This window comes from Dicentrarchus labrax, unplaced genomic scaffold (genome assembly GCF_905237075.1).
Source record: "Dicentrarchus labrax unplaced genomic scaffold, dlabrax2021, whole genome shotgun sequence".
In the NCBI taxonomy this organism is placed as follows: Eukaryota; Metazoa; Chordata; class Actinopteri; family Moronidae; genus Dicentrarchus; species Dicentrarchus labrax.
In genome coordinates this window covers 7,832,989-7,846,868 of record NW_026136708.1, presented here as the reverse complement: position 1 = coordinate 7,846,868, position 13,880 = coordinate 7,832,989, and the positions used below count along the sequence as shown (strand labels likewise).

The 13,880-nt window shown below is 39.9% G+C and overlaps 1 protein-coding gene across 3 annotated transcripts in view; it reads right to left on the bottom strand.

Annotated features, from left to right (window-relative positions):
* LOC127367943 (1-phosphatidylinositol 4,5-bisphosphate phosphodiesterase beta-4) overlaps positions 1 to 13,880 on the bottom strand; it is a 68,046-nt gene that overhangs the window by 30,207 nt on the left and 23,959 nt on the right. For all 3 annotated transcript variants that reach the window (XM_051408252.1, XM_051408251.1, XM_051408253.1), the window contains exon 4: positions 3,475 to 3,572. In XM_051408252.1, the coding sequence (XP_051264212.1) occupies positions 3,475 to 3,558 (84 nt within the window). In that variant the 5' untranslated portion in view covers positions 3,559 to 3,572. The remainder of the gene's footprint in view (positions 1 to 3,474; positions 3,573 to 13,880) is intronic.

The window sequence follows — 13,880 nt, the reverse complement described above, 5'->3', positions numbered from 1 at the left end:
CCTGCTTTTCTCCGTCAATATGAAGCCGTTCAGTCCCCATGGAAACCAAACATCACCAAGATCTTAAGTGATTGATTTTCAATCAGTGAGACAATGAGTAACACTAACACACACACACACACACACACACACACACACACACACACACACACACACACACACACACACACGCACACACACACACACACAGAGGAAGCCCTTTGGGTGTTTGCATGATTGATTATTGAGTATCGCATTGACCGCTGACCTCCATGCTTCTGGACTTGTCAAAGAGGGGAAACTCAACTGAAATATCTCACTCCAAAGACAAAAACCGATGAATTATTGGAAATCTATAATGCATTTAAAACCTCCTCCACTGTACTGTGCAAAGGCAAAGCTAAAAAGAAAAGGTAAAGAAAAACAAGCACACACTACAGCTGGTTAGAGAACGAGTTACAGTCACACAAAATTAGAAAGACACAATAACAAAATTTAAGAAAGACAATTAAAAGACAGGCACTAACACCACTGCTTCTATAAGAAGAGAGGAAAAATATCACAAAGCATACTGGGACATGAGAATGCTCTTACAAATACTCTATGTTGGATATTCTTATTTTAGACAGGACCATAATAACTACATGTAGTGTTAGAGACTTCATGTAATGGCACAAAGCTTTGAATTGCACTGAAAACTATGTAAGAACAAACACTCACACACAATACACAGTACACACACAGACACAATTGCACGTTACCTGTCTCTACCATCTGTCACTCAATGGGGTTTCACTCAGGGGAGAATGTTTTGTGGAAAAGAATCCATGCTGTTTAGCATATGTGTGTGTGTGTGTGTGTGTGTGTGTGTGTGTGTGTGTGTGTGTGTTCTTGTGTGTATGTGTTTGAGTGCCCGTGTGAGAGGGACTGATAAAGAGCATGTCCATGTCTGTGGGTGGACTTGGCATACGTCATTTCAATCGAAGCAGATGTCCGCTGCAGCCTTTGTAATAGCCAGGCAACAGAGCAACTATTCATTCACTCACATATATACAGACACAGAGACTAGAATGCAGTCATTTGTAAAAAGCAGACATTACTACCCCATGTTCATAACGACAGGTCAGAGTTCAGCAAACAAAAACCCACTTTGTTAACAAATTAAGGACTGTCCTTCTAGAGATTCACTAGTTTGAGTCAATTGCGAAGGAAGAGTTGACAGTCAGATAAGATGTAACTACTATCAAAGAAATTCTAGCCTTTAGTCCTAAGATACAAAAAAGGAACAGTAATTAACATTGTTAAGGATATAATGATTCACAAATGACGAAATACAGTGATAAGAGTAGGGTTTTCATGAGAACCAATACTTTGGTTCCAAAACGATGCCAAAATTCAGAAAACTTAGCTTAACTCTAGTCAGACAAAAAATGCCACACAAAGAAGAACATGTTGTTTTGCTTGCGAAACTTTTGTGCTCAGTGCTCTGTCGTGAACTCTCTCTGCTGTCTGTCTGTCTCTCTGCTCCACTGGGCTGTCTGTATGTGCAGGAGCTCAGGCCTGCCCACAGTGAAACATCAGCGGGGGCGGGGCTGAGCTAACAGACAGCGGTGGAGAGCAGCACATTCACCAAGCACGTAAGTTGCAAGTGCAACACAAGCCAGGCGAACCAAAACAAAGCAACAAACACTGCAGGTGTCAGGACAGGAAAGAGAAATTCCCCTCAGACAGCGACAAGACTAATCGATTAAAGAGAGGGTTTGTTAGGCTATATTATAGCCTACTTTATTGTTTAGTACAGTATAAAAAACAACAAATAAGCATTAATGCAATGCAGAACAATTCACCTGTAGTACTACGGAAAATACGGAAGTATTGGATCAGGACTCGGTATCAGCAGATACCTACTAATTTTTATTACTGAATCGGTATCGAGAATTATGGAAGTTCACTGGTATTGGTTGACTACTACATTTCTGGTATTGTGACATGCCTAGGTAAGAGGGTAGTGGTACATCCCAGTTCATACCATTTTAACCTTCAAGGTTTCTGGCATGGATTGACCTTATTACCATTCAGGCCAGTCCTAACCCTGTCCTGCCTAAGCCTGGCTCATATTCATAGGAGCAACACACTGAGGACTTTCTTCAGAAGCATGCTGGCCCAGTTTCATGGCTCACTTTGACATGGCTGTGGATTTGATGATGCTTTTCCCTACGCTCTTTCAAGTTTTCTTCTCGGCCTAAGAGGGATCCTCCTCCCCCCACTGATGCCCACATAAACCGGGAGGACTGAGGGGATTTCCTGATGTGTGCAATGAGTGCGTGTATGTCACTTTGTGTGTATGTGTGCATGCGCGTGTGTGTGACACACTTTGCCTTTGCTCGGCAAATGTCCTAGCTAAGTGTCCTGATTAAGTTAGTTGGAGGAAACGTGGGCTAAAAGACAGGGAGATATACACAGGGTCATACACATTCAGATATATATAGACACACTGAACAAGAAGGATATTTAATAACACTAATATTATTGGTAAATACCAGTCTAAATCTTTAATTTCATTGGCATGGATAGCGAGGTGAGCGTATGGCTGTAACTAAGCAATAATTTAATATTATTCTGCTTAAAGAATCAGCTTTTTTACAGCTATTCAGGGATTTATTTACATTTATAGCTCAGTTTTTATCTGTTGGGGTTGATTATTTTTTTGTGTTTTGTTTTTTGTTAATCACTTTAACTTCATTTTATATCCTGATGAATACAAAATCAATCTCAACTCTAAACATTCAAACAACAGTGGCACTGTGAGCACTTCAGGATTCAATCTCAGGATTTATCTTATTTTTCCACATTTTCTACTGATTTCATTCATACTACTCAACTCGACTAGCACCTATAACAAATCAATATACAAGTGTAGAAATTATAAATGATCTATATAAAAAAAACAAAGAATCAGTTCACTCCCTGAGATCACACACAGATAATCTTTTCATCAGAGTGATGATTAAGACTCTCAGTGGACATGTTGCAGACAAGCAGTCGCCATGCCGAAGCTTCTTAATGAGGCTGATCAATGTGGCCTGCCTACAGCTACAGCTCTGACTACAACAATGACGTATCAGGTTATAAAGGAGACGCCTCTGCTACGTTATGTGTGTGGGTTATGTGTGTGTGTGTGTGCACACTAATGACTGACCTGGGGATGGTCATTAAGGGTGAAGGATGATAATAGGACAGAGCGAATAACCTATGTCAGTATCAACAAGGTTATTGACAAACTCATACAGCTTGCAAAACAGGCTAAGCTTTCAAACACTTATGAAGGATATTAAACTTATATCGGGAAATGTCATGATACACTATAATGTATCATGAATCTATATAACACGACATACACAGGTTAAGAGGCTGTTTATTTTTACATTCAGAGCTGTTTTCTTTTTGTGTATGTCACAGAAACCTCATATGTGTAAAAAAAAGTATTATTTTTACCTCATCAAACCGGTCAAAGGAGGTGCCTTCCTGCATGAACTCAGGCAGGTGTTTCTGCCAGTTGAACTCGTACGACTTTGTCATGGCTGCTCACGAACCTGAGAGGAGAGACAGACAGACAGAGACAGAGTAAGAATTAGTATAAAATCTGTAACAACCAGGTGTAAATGCCCATGGTAGTTTCAAGGACAGAAGACATGTGACATAAACACACACATCTTCTTCTTTCCTGTAGTCTCAAAGAGATGCTGAATTCACTGAGCATAGCTAACTGTACCTGGCCCTCCAGGGGCTCGTCCAAAAATGTCCTCTCCTAAGATCTAAAATAACTACACATAAAACCCATTACCATAAAACAAAACCTGATATGCTGGATCTTGGTGTTCTTTGAGGTTAAAACACACACGTAGAACTTGGATGTTGGAGTTGGATAAGTAAGATTATTAAGTGAACGTATCCCAGCCACTGGCCCAAAACATCGTCAGAATTTGTTTTTATAGGCTTTAAATGTTTGATGATGGAAAAATTAACCACAAATGATAAACAATTGTTCTTGTTTTCACAAAGGAAAATTAATCATTTATACACAGGTCGCAGCATTACAAAAGTTGTATGTTTGAGTGATAACAACGGATCAAAGAAGACAGAAAGCCCAAACTTCAAATCCCCCTTCAGCCAAGGAAAGACAGCTGCAGTGTAATTACCTCATGTTAATAATAGTTGTTTGATAAATTAATGTACTAGATGAGATTTGCTAAAAGTCAAATACAACATATATGGTAAATTATGCTCAGTACACTCCATTGAAGCAGCAGTTCGTACTTACACTCGTCTCAGAGGATTTCTATGATGTAATTTCTTTCCTTGGTTTACCTGATGAGTCTGTGCATACTTGCATCAATACAGTAAACAAGGTTTTTTCCTCAGACATGATGAATCCCACATTTCAACTGTACTCATTTATGTCTGAAATACACTTTTGGTATTTCTAGTGTGGTCTCTCCGCACAGAGATGTGGGTTTTTACATAGAAACAAATCAATTACTGCAGTCATAAAATCTAATTTCTCTTGGCTCTTACTCACAATCACTTGATTATGCACTTACTGGCATCTCAGCACAACCGTCTTTCACAACCTCTATAAACACATGCCTTATTCAGACTTGCGGTATTTCAGTGCAATGTTTTAAAAGGTCCAGTGTGTACCATTTAGGACAATGTACTATCAGACAAGAAAAATATTCATAGGTATAATCTCATTATGTGGATATTAACTTGGAAAATAAGAATTGCGCTGTTTGTGTATTACGCCTCAGTTTCTCCTTAGCCCTTGGAAGCGAAGGGTGAAGTGAGGTGAGGCTATGGAGTCACAATCTGCAACTTCACCGCTAGATGCCATAAACACCATACACTGGTCCTTTAACCAACAAGAAAAACATTGCTACAGTAGGTTGTTGAGTTGCAAACCAGAGTTTATGCTTGACTGAATACCCTAGAAACTCTAACTGCCAAAACACAGAGCATTGCAAGTCTAGGACTATTTGAAAAGGTTTCAAAATGTTTATCTTGGCTTTGGTTATGACTAGCAAAAAAATCTGTCAATGTGACATGCAGTAAGACATCTCCTACATAGTTACAATGGAAGTTATTCACGGTGAAAGACAGGGAGATACCAGAATCTCCGCCAGTAGCCTCACAAAACCAGAATGCAATGGAGCAGTAAAGTATAAGAAGGTAAGGCAGGTTGAAGGACCGTGGGTGCATCACACCATCAAAGAGACAACTCCTGGGTTGGACTGAACAACACAGGTTGAGCATATTTGTCAGTTAAATAGTATGTGAGGTTGGAATTTTCCATTAAGTCTACTTTTATCTCACACTTGGCCTCAAACAGTCTGGCTGTCCACCGTACTTCAAACACAAAAAGCAAGTAAGGCTTGATTCATGTGACACACCTGCACGTGTAGCATCACGCAAGACATCCAGCTCAAGGAGGGGAGGGGGTCCTGACAGGAAACTGTAATATTGTTGATGACACCACCCAAATATAGGCTCCCCTTACGTCAGCCTCAAATGTGTCAGGCAAAACTGAGAGGGAGAAGCGCACTTGAGAACGTGACATACTATGTATAGTCTAAGAGCTCATCCGGTATTAATATTTCCATTATGGGAACACTCCTGAGGTGTGATTCGATTCTGTTTCAGTCTATAGGGCTCGGATTCCATCATGATAATAATTACAGACAGTATACATATACCATATACATATAGACATATAACATATAATCAAAACAATCATATGCTTTACAATGCGCATTGCTGTAATTTAATCTCTGAATAATATCCAAAGATGTGATGAAGATGTGATTTATTTTAAGTTTTATTGGTGAAAATGTCTACCTTGAGTGTTTGCATGTGGCTGTGTGTGTGGAAGCACCTTGCCGTTACTCAGTTCGAGATAGAAGTCCCATATTTCATGCATAAACCACCCATTTTCCTCCCAGGGATAAACAGAGGGAAACTTGATGGGTGAGATGACAAAGAGGAAGATAGAGGGGTGATACAGAAAGAGAAAGAAATAGGGACCAACGGAGAGTAGGTGTTAGAGAGAGATCGCAAGAAAAGGAAAGAGATAAAGGCAAAGGGAAAATGAACAGGGGAAAGAGACAGATCAGAGAGGCGAGGGGAAATAAAACCAGTAAGTAGTACGGAGAGGTGAGGGACAGAAAAATGGGAGAGAGAGATGAGAGACGAGTAGAGAGTGACGTGAGGAGCGCAGAGATAAAACAGAACAGTGGTGGGCAGGGAGAGATGGATGAGTGAAACAGCTGTGTGTGACAGAAGCTGACTGGAGAGGTTGGGGGGACGAGGTGGGGAGTACAGCAGTGGGGGTGGAGGGGTTGTCTGCTTTTGATGTGGGGAACACAGATCAGAGACAACATCAACAGAGGCTACAGACAACTACTAGCTGGGTGGGCTACAGTCCACCCCCGGCATGACAGATGCAGATGAAGAAAGGCTTTTGAGATGTCTGTGGGCTGTCGATATGACAATACAGAGTTTTTCAGAAAGGCTACACAATTATACAGCAGCTAATAGGAGCTTATCCCACCCCCCTGTGCAGCTTCATTAAAAGATACAATTACTCTTGATGCAGAGGGTGGACCCACCAGAAAATGAGAACACACACTACTACTCCTTTCATTTGCTCAGCTCATTTTGGGTCCTGACCCAAAAGTGTAGTCTGGTATACGTCATAGCGTTACAGGAAATGTAGCAGCCAGGCCAGGTCAATACACCAAGTGATGTACAAAAAAGGAGCCAACTTCGTCAAACCCAGCCCTTCACCATCTGTGGTGTCCTACCAGGGGACGATAACACAGACGCACACATCCTGTCAGGGGACTGAAAACACAGATGCACACTTCCTGTGGAGATTAAGAACTGAGGGCGGGCAGAGCGCCAATAACAACCCACAGAGAGAAGGCTAGTGTAAATAGGCTGCACCCTGTCTAGAGTATTTAATAATTCTAAACCAAATCGGAAAGAAATTATATATATTCCTAAATCGGATTAAAAATGATTCAGATAGGACAAATCACATGTCTAATTTGGACTAATTGGGTTGTGCTGTCCTGTCTGATGATAGCCTAGATCTTGCCACTCTCAACAGTATGCATTAGATAACATTTTCCTCAGCGGGATGAAATCTGTCCAATAGCAGCTCGGCACGCTGAGGTTCTGTAAGGCCATGGCAGCGCCCACATTGGGCCTCTGAGCTCCTGGACGTGTGAGTGCACACGTGAAGAGCTGAGGGAAGCTGAAGGAAGCGAGCGAGGTCCGAGCCCCCTGTCCAACCCCTGACAATGAGATAATTACGATAGATAGGAGCCCCGTGAGGCACACTGTTCCCAGCCTCCTCATCTGAAATGGCAGCTAGGGTAACACCCAGCGGTCCCACACCTCATAAACTAAAATTAGGCTACAGCTACATCAGTCAGCCAGTGGTGGAAGGGTTGACTGGGGACACACTCAAATGGACACAAGTGAACAACACACAGCGATGCACATCTGACATTGCTCACACAATAACCGAAGCTATCCTTTACTTAATACCTGGTTTGGATTAGGCATTAAAGGTGTCCAACATTAAAAATAACACATTTTGAAACCACAGGAAACTGAGGGAGAAAGCAGGCCCTTTTAGTTAGGCGTGCTTTCATGCCTCATTTGATCTTACAGCACAAATCATCACCTGATGTTTTTGGTGTTAGTCATTGTGCATTCATTTAAAATTTGAACCCATCTGAGCCTACCTTTTACTGCTGCTAAAAAATATATTCAGTTATGGGAAATGATCATCTCCAAAGGTTTATAAAAGCGCTATATCTCTGCAATATCTGAAAATGATCTAGATTTACAAGAGGTTCACAGGTTTCATTTTCAAATAAACCAAAATGAGTACTTAATTAAGATTTATAAGCTACTAGACGCAGTTCCAACATTATCATTGTAATTAAACTTACAATAGTACTATAAAATAATACAAGACCATACCATGTTTGTTATTTTCTCTTACCATTAATGTGGCCTGATGTGGCCTAGGCTGATAGCTACAACACTGTAGTAAGTACATGCAATACTGCAAAGGAGTTCAAATACATTCAGAGTCACTAGCATATTAGGCAATGGGCTCCAATGAACCCTGATTCATAGCAGCTGGAACAGAATTGGTCAATCTAACAGCTGCACTGAAAAGAAAACTACTGCATCAATGCCTTATAAAAAGTATTAAAAGTATTAAAAGTATTTAAATTCCAGTTAAACATAATTTTCCTGCAGTCTTCTCCTTTTGTAGCCTCAGAAGCAGGAAAAATATTGTTTCTTTGCTCAGTGTCAGACATTATCTGGAACAGCTGGTCGGAGTTAGAGAATAAGATAAATGTTACATATATGATGCTCTTCATCATGCTACTTGACAATAATTGCCCAGGTGCTCGTGGTTTGACCATGTATGGCCTGACTCGAAAAAATCCTAAAGTTACAGCCTCATTGTTGGATTTAGGCTGGCAGACAGTTAAAATATTATACAACATAACAGGAGAAAACCAAAGGAAATTAAAGGCGAAGGAAGCTATTTTTTACAGCACAGCACTGAACACAACTTTAGAATTGTTAGGTGTATTGACCCTTTGTGTTTTGCGCCACTATACATCTCCTGGACCTCTGTAGTGAGCAGAGAGATTAAACTAAATATTGATTTTCTCATCTGACTCTGTGGCAATGAAAAAAAGTTGTTTTCCCAAAAAATGTATTTGTATGTGCTTTGCTAAGGGGCATCCTGAGATAAACAAACATGCATCATTCTGTTTTGTCACCCCTGATTCAAGACCATAGGCAAGAATTTCTTGTCAGTTTGTAAATCAAAATATGAACTTATAAGCACCACTTCATTATACAAAACTACACCCATGAGTAAGGCTAGTTTGACATCCTTAAGGTCCATTATTCACTCATGTTTTTGGCTGTTTAAGTACAACAAATTTAAGAGTGATCTTTACCTGTATTGATTCATGTGACCATTCTAAGAAAAGATTAAGTGGAAGTGAAATATTTTTTTCACCTCAGTTTTAATAAATCTGCATTTCTATTACCTCCTGGGACTTGTATTGTCCTCTCTAAGGCATAATAGTTTCTGGTTAAGCAAATGCTGGGCAGAATTGCTGTTTCCGTGACATTGATGATGAGCAGGTGAACCCAGGTGAAAAGTATCATCTCTATGTGAAATCAGATTGTAAACCTACTTCAGTAATTAAGAGACTGTGCGGATTAGAAGAAAGAAGATGGGTTTAAAGACCCTGGGCAGTGCGCATTTATATATTTCATATCTTTTTTCTGGCCAATTAGACCTCTTTTCAGGTTCCATGTGACTCAATTAAAATATGTAAAAACAGCTGTCAAGAGAGAACTTTTAAGCTCAAATTTAGTTTGTAGTTCGCACTTAAACTTAAAGGGACATTGGGTAGGAATTTCTCCCATCTAGTGGTGAAATTGTATTTTGCATTCAAACGAATAGTGCTCTCTAGTGCCTCGCGTTTTCAAATGCGTATTGCAACTACGGTAGCCGTTATGTACCAAGAAGCCTACCTGTTGAGGAGAAAGCAGGCAACTTCAGCGTCCCTTTTAAAGTCTTTCTCCTTCATTAGCTCTTTCCACCTGGGGAAAGCTACCCCGATGTTTACCCTCGTTTTTCCAATTCGCCGGTCACGTTGCCTTTTTAATTCCCCTTTTCGCTTTTTTGGCGACGAGGATTCCTTCTCCTGTGGCTCGGCATAAGTATGATCCTCCATTATTAACTAAAGTGCAGTGCAGACTTTCAAATGTGCTGGGGCAGTGACAAGCGCCTCTCACTGACCTCCTTCTCCGTTATAGCTGGTTTCAGTCACGTGACGTTGGCTCTGAACGAAAACGCGTTGTGGATTAGCTAGACAGGTAGGCTAGTGCTTTATGTCCCTCTCGGCGATTATAGTTTTTGTCAAAATGGCGGAACGACATGGAAGCCTCCATGGACTTGCCCTGTATATACAGATAAGAAATTCTGAACTTACGAGGATAAGTCAGATCATTGGCAGAGGTAATTTTACACCAATGAGGACACATTTATGAATGAAGACATTGATTTTAGCTAATAAAATACTTAAAACACCACACAATGTCCCTTTAAAGGGGATGCTGAAGGAAGCAGCACTGTATGCAGGATTCTGCTTTGTGCTCTGAAATGTTTTCACTGTTCACATTTCCACATTGTTATACAATTAGTCAAGTATGAGTGAATGCGATTACACAGAATTATTTTGTGTGCACAGTTATTGAGACTGTCACCCTTAGCTATGATCTGATGACTCATTGTAGGTAAATTTAGTGAAACTGTCTCTTCACTAAGCTTCTTCCTACCCGAGTCAATAGTTGACTGTCACTACCATAAAATAATTATATATTTCAATCAAATCTAGTACAGTACTCATTCACTATTTAAAGAATCTAATGATGCACATCTGCTTTCACCATTATCATTGATCGTGCAGAAGATATACACATCACACACATCAACAAAGTATATAAAGTATATCATACAACACCACAGTATGGCTGAGTGTTTAACAGATCATAACCTTGTGGAAGACAAATAAAACCACACAACTAAAACAAACTTTAGTTCTCTTTTTTTGTATAACCTGAAAGGTAATTCGCAGATTTCCTGAAACTCTGCATTGAAATTAATGATTTAACACAAAACAAATAGTACTGTCAGGTTGGGAAACAGGGCCTAACGAAGGAGTCTTTTCACATTAAGACCATTAAACCTACACCTCACAAATTATAACAATAAATAACATAATGTAATGACTTATTTTCAATCTACTGGCAATTTTTGTATTCAAAATCTTGTTCGGATTCAATTTTCTTCTAAACCTGTCATATACTGTATGACTCTGCTCCTCCTCATCTGATTGGCAGCCTGCACACTTCAAAAACACTTTCTAATATTGTTTTTGATTCGCTCATCATTTAAAACATAATATAGAGAATCAATGATACAATGGTATATTATTTTCACTCCTCAGATTCTAGGAACTTAGAGGAGCGTCAAGAGAATTAGGTTTGTTTAAACAACAGTCAAGCTGTGCGAAAACACAAACGTAGCATCATACCATATTATGCTACTGCTCCACACCCACACTGCTGGGTTAGTTTTAGAAAAAAATTCTTCAAGTCAAACATACTGTAACGTGTGGCATGATAGTAGCATAGTCTTTATTTTCCCCCGACGCTTGGCCCATGTAAAAGTCTGTTTTATTGCTCATGTACATACAGTACAATTACATTACCGTCTCAAGGCTGCATCCGGGTCTCTAATCTGAACTGTACATACTCTGAAGTGTCATCATATCCTCTTATCTGTTTGTCTAGTATATTTGCCTTGTCTTGTGGTTGCAAGTAGAAGAGTATAGAAGTGAAGGCACGTAATACACCACTCCCATCTTTCTACATGCAGCAGGCTCCAAACTATTGACCAATAATAACGACATATGAGTCTAGACAGAGGTGCTTTTGTTAGTTTATGACAATACACAGATGCAACTGAAAATACCAAAAGCATTTTGCTTGTTTATTACACAATTCCTTTCTGTATGCATGTCTGCTGGAAGGCATAGAAAGACATAGAATTCTTTGTGGACCCCTACACTGTTTCTTAATGTGCCTCTCCTTCAACAATACTATTAATCTTTCTCTCTCACTATTAGGGTCAGAGCAGCCCTTGAGGCTGATGCCATCTTAGGACACACACATCTACCAACTCACCTACACTGACTCTGCTACCCAAAACAAGCCATTCCTTCATGCCCATCAGAATCTTTAAAAAGCCAATGATGATCACAATTTATAATATTTCCTTGGAGATCACATTCAGTTCCAGTCAGATAATGCTGATTATTTCCCACATATTTCTCTCTGCCAGCCTTGTCAGTTTAACACAAACAGGTTCTTTACCTCAGAGCAAAACACTAACACTGCAAGGGTTAGAGGTTAAAACCCACCAGAGGCACTTATTCTAACAATGCGTCCTAGGCACTTGTCTAAGTCTCCAACAGAATGCATGCAATGTAATGGAACAATATGTTGCTTACTACAGTTGAACGTGTTGGCTTGTTATTCATTCCTGTGTCTAATGTTTTAGGTCACCTTTTCATTTTTTCAACACAATAATCCGCTTTTGGCAGCCTGTTGTAGGCTAACAGTATACTTTAAATGATCATTTAATGTTGCATTTTGCTGGTTGCATTTAGTTTACATGCAATGATTCAAGTGCGACTAAAACAGTAATTGAAGCAACACTTTATATTTATGCATGCATCAACTGAAAATGTACATACTTATTCTCTTTGCATGCCTATCTAGATCAGAATTCTTTTTAGAAAGCTAGAGTGGTCACTCTCTTCTACCTTTTGGATGAGAGAGGGAAGTAGATACAGCAAGGTTTGGAGAAAGCATGAGATTAAGACAGTACTAGGGCTGGGCACCGACCAAATTTCTTCTTCTTCTTCTTCTTCTTCTTCTTCTTCTTCGTCTTCGTCTTCGTCTTCGTCTTCTTCTGGTGAGGCAGACCAGACGCTACAATGTTGCTATTAATGTTTGTTATTAATGTTCCTTTGGACTGTTATTGTTATTAATGTTCCTTTGTTATTTATATTATTTATATAGATATTCCATCAGTTTCTGCATTTCCCAGGTCTTTAAAAAACTTCCTTCTTTAAAGTGAGTAATTGTATTGTAATGTGTAATGCAACTTTCTTTTGTCAAAATGAATTTTTATAAAAGTGGTGTCAAAAGGTTTGGTGTGTGCAGAAACACAGATTTGAGTTAATTACAGCAGCCCAGTGTATATGGTGCACATTATTTCAGAAGGCTATCTACAAAGCCATTGGTCAGAGCCAGTTTCTACCGCCCTGGAACATCCATCTCATTACACCTTGACACGTTTACAACATGTCTGCATGCTACATGTCTGAACAATACTAACATAACATATTGCTACTGGGCTTGCACTAGTCCCTGCCGAGAAAAACAGAGCCCCCAGAGTGTGCACATAGAGCTCACACACCTTCAGGGTTCCTGCACTGAGCAGAGACGGCAGGGGGGAGGCTAGGATGAGAGCAAAGGGGAGGAAATGAGGAGAAATCCTGAGGCCAGAGAGAGCAAACTCCTATAGACAGCACACTACAATGACAGGTTCATGTGTAGGTAATCATGTTTTACTATACTATGTATGTAACTGTCATAATAACTAAACAGGTGTTCATGATATTGTGTCATGTTTCCAGAATTCACACTAAGAGTGAAAGCAAGATGGAAAACACCTTACCATACCAAAACACACCTCAGGTCAACTGGTTTAGTTAAACAATGTTATGACCTCCGGCAAGAGAACAACCGACCAGGATACAGGGAAAAAGAAGGACACATACACACACACAAGATCCTGGAAACAAAATTCTGCGGGTTGCCCTTCTGAAGTGACGTTGATTCCAGATCGTAGCCCGACTACAACATTGTGGTGGTGGCAGGTTTGTTCAATTGCATTACCAATTATTGAATTAGATTAAACTCTGTCCTATCAGATAGAATCCAGTTAGCAGATGGGTTCATGTTTTCCTATATTTTGCTACACAGATCACTCACACACCGCTCATGCCATGAGACAAAGAGCAATACCATAAAATTGCTACTGTTTACATTGGATGAAAGTAGTCTTTAATTAAATAAGAGGCTTTAGCAAGGCATACAGTGTTTTTACAACACCAAGAAGACCTCTGTTCTCTGAGCAAACAGCACATATGGCAGTG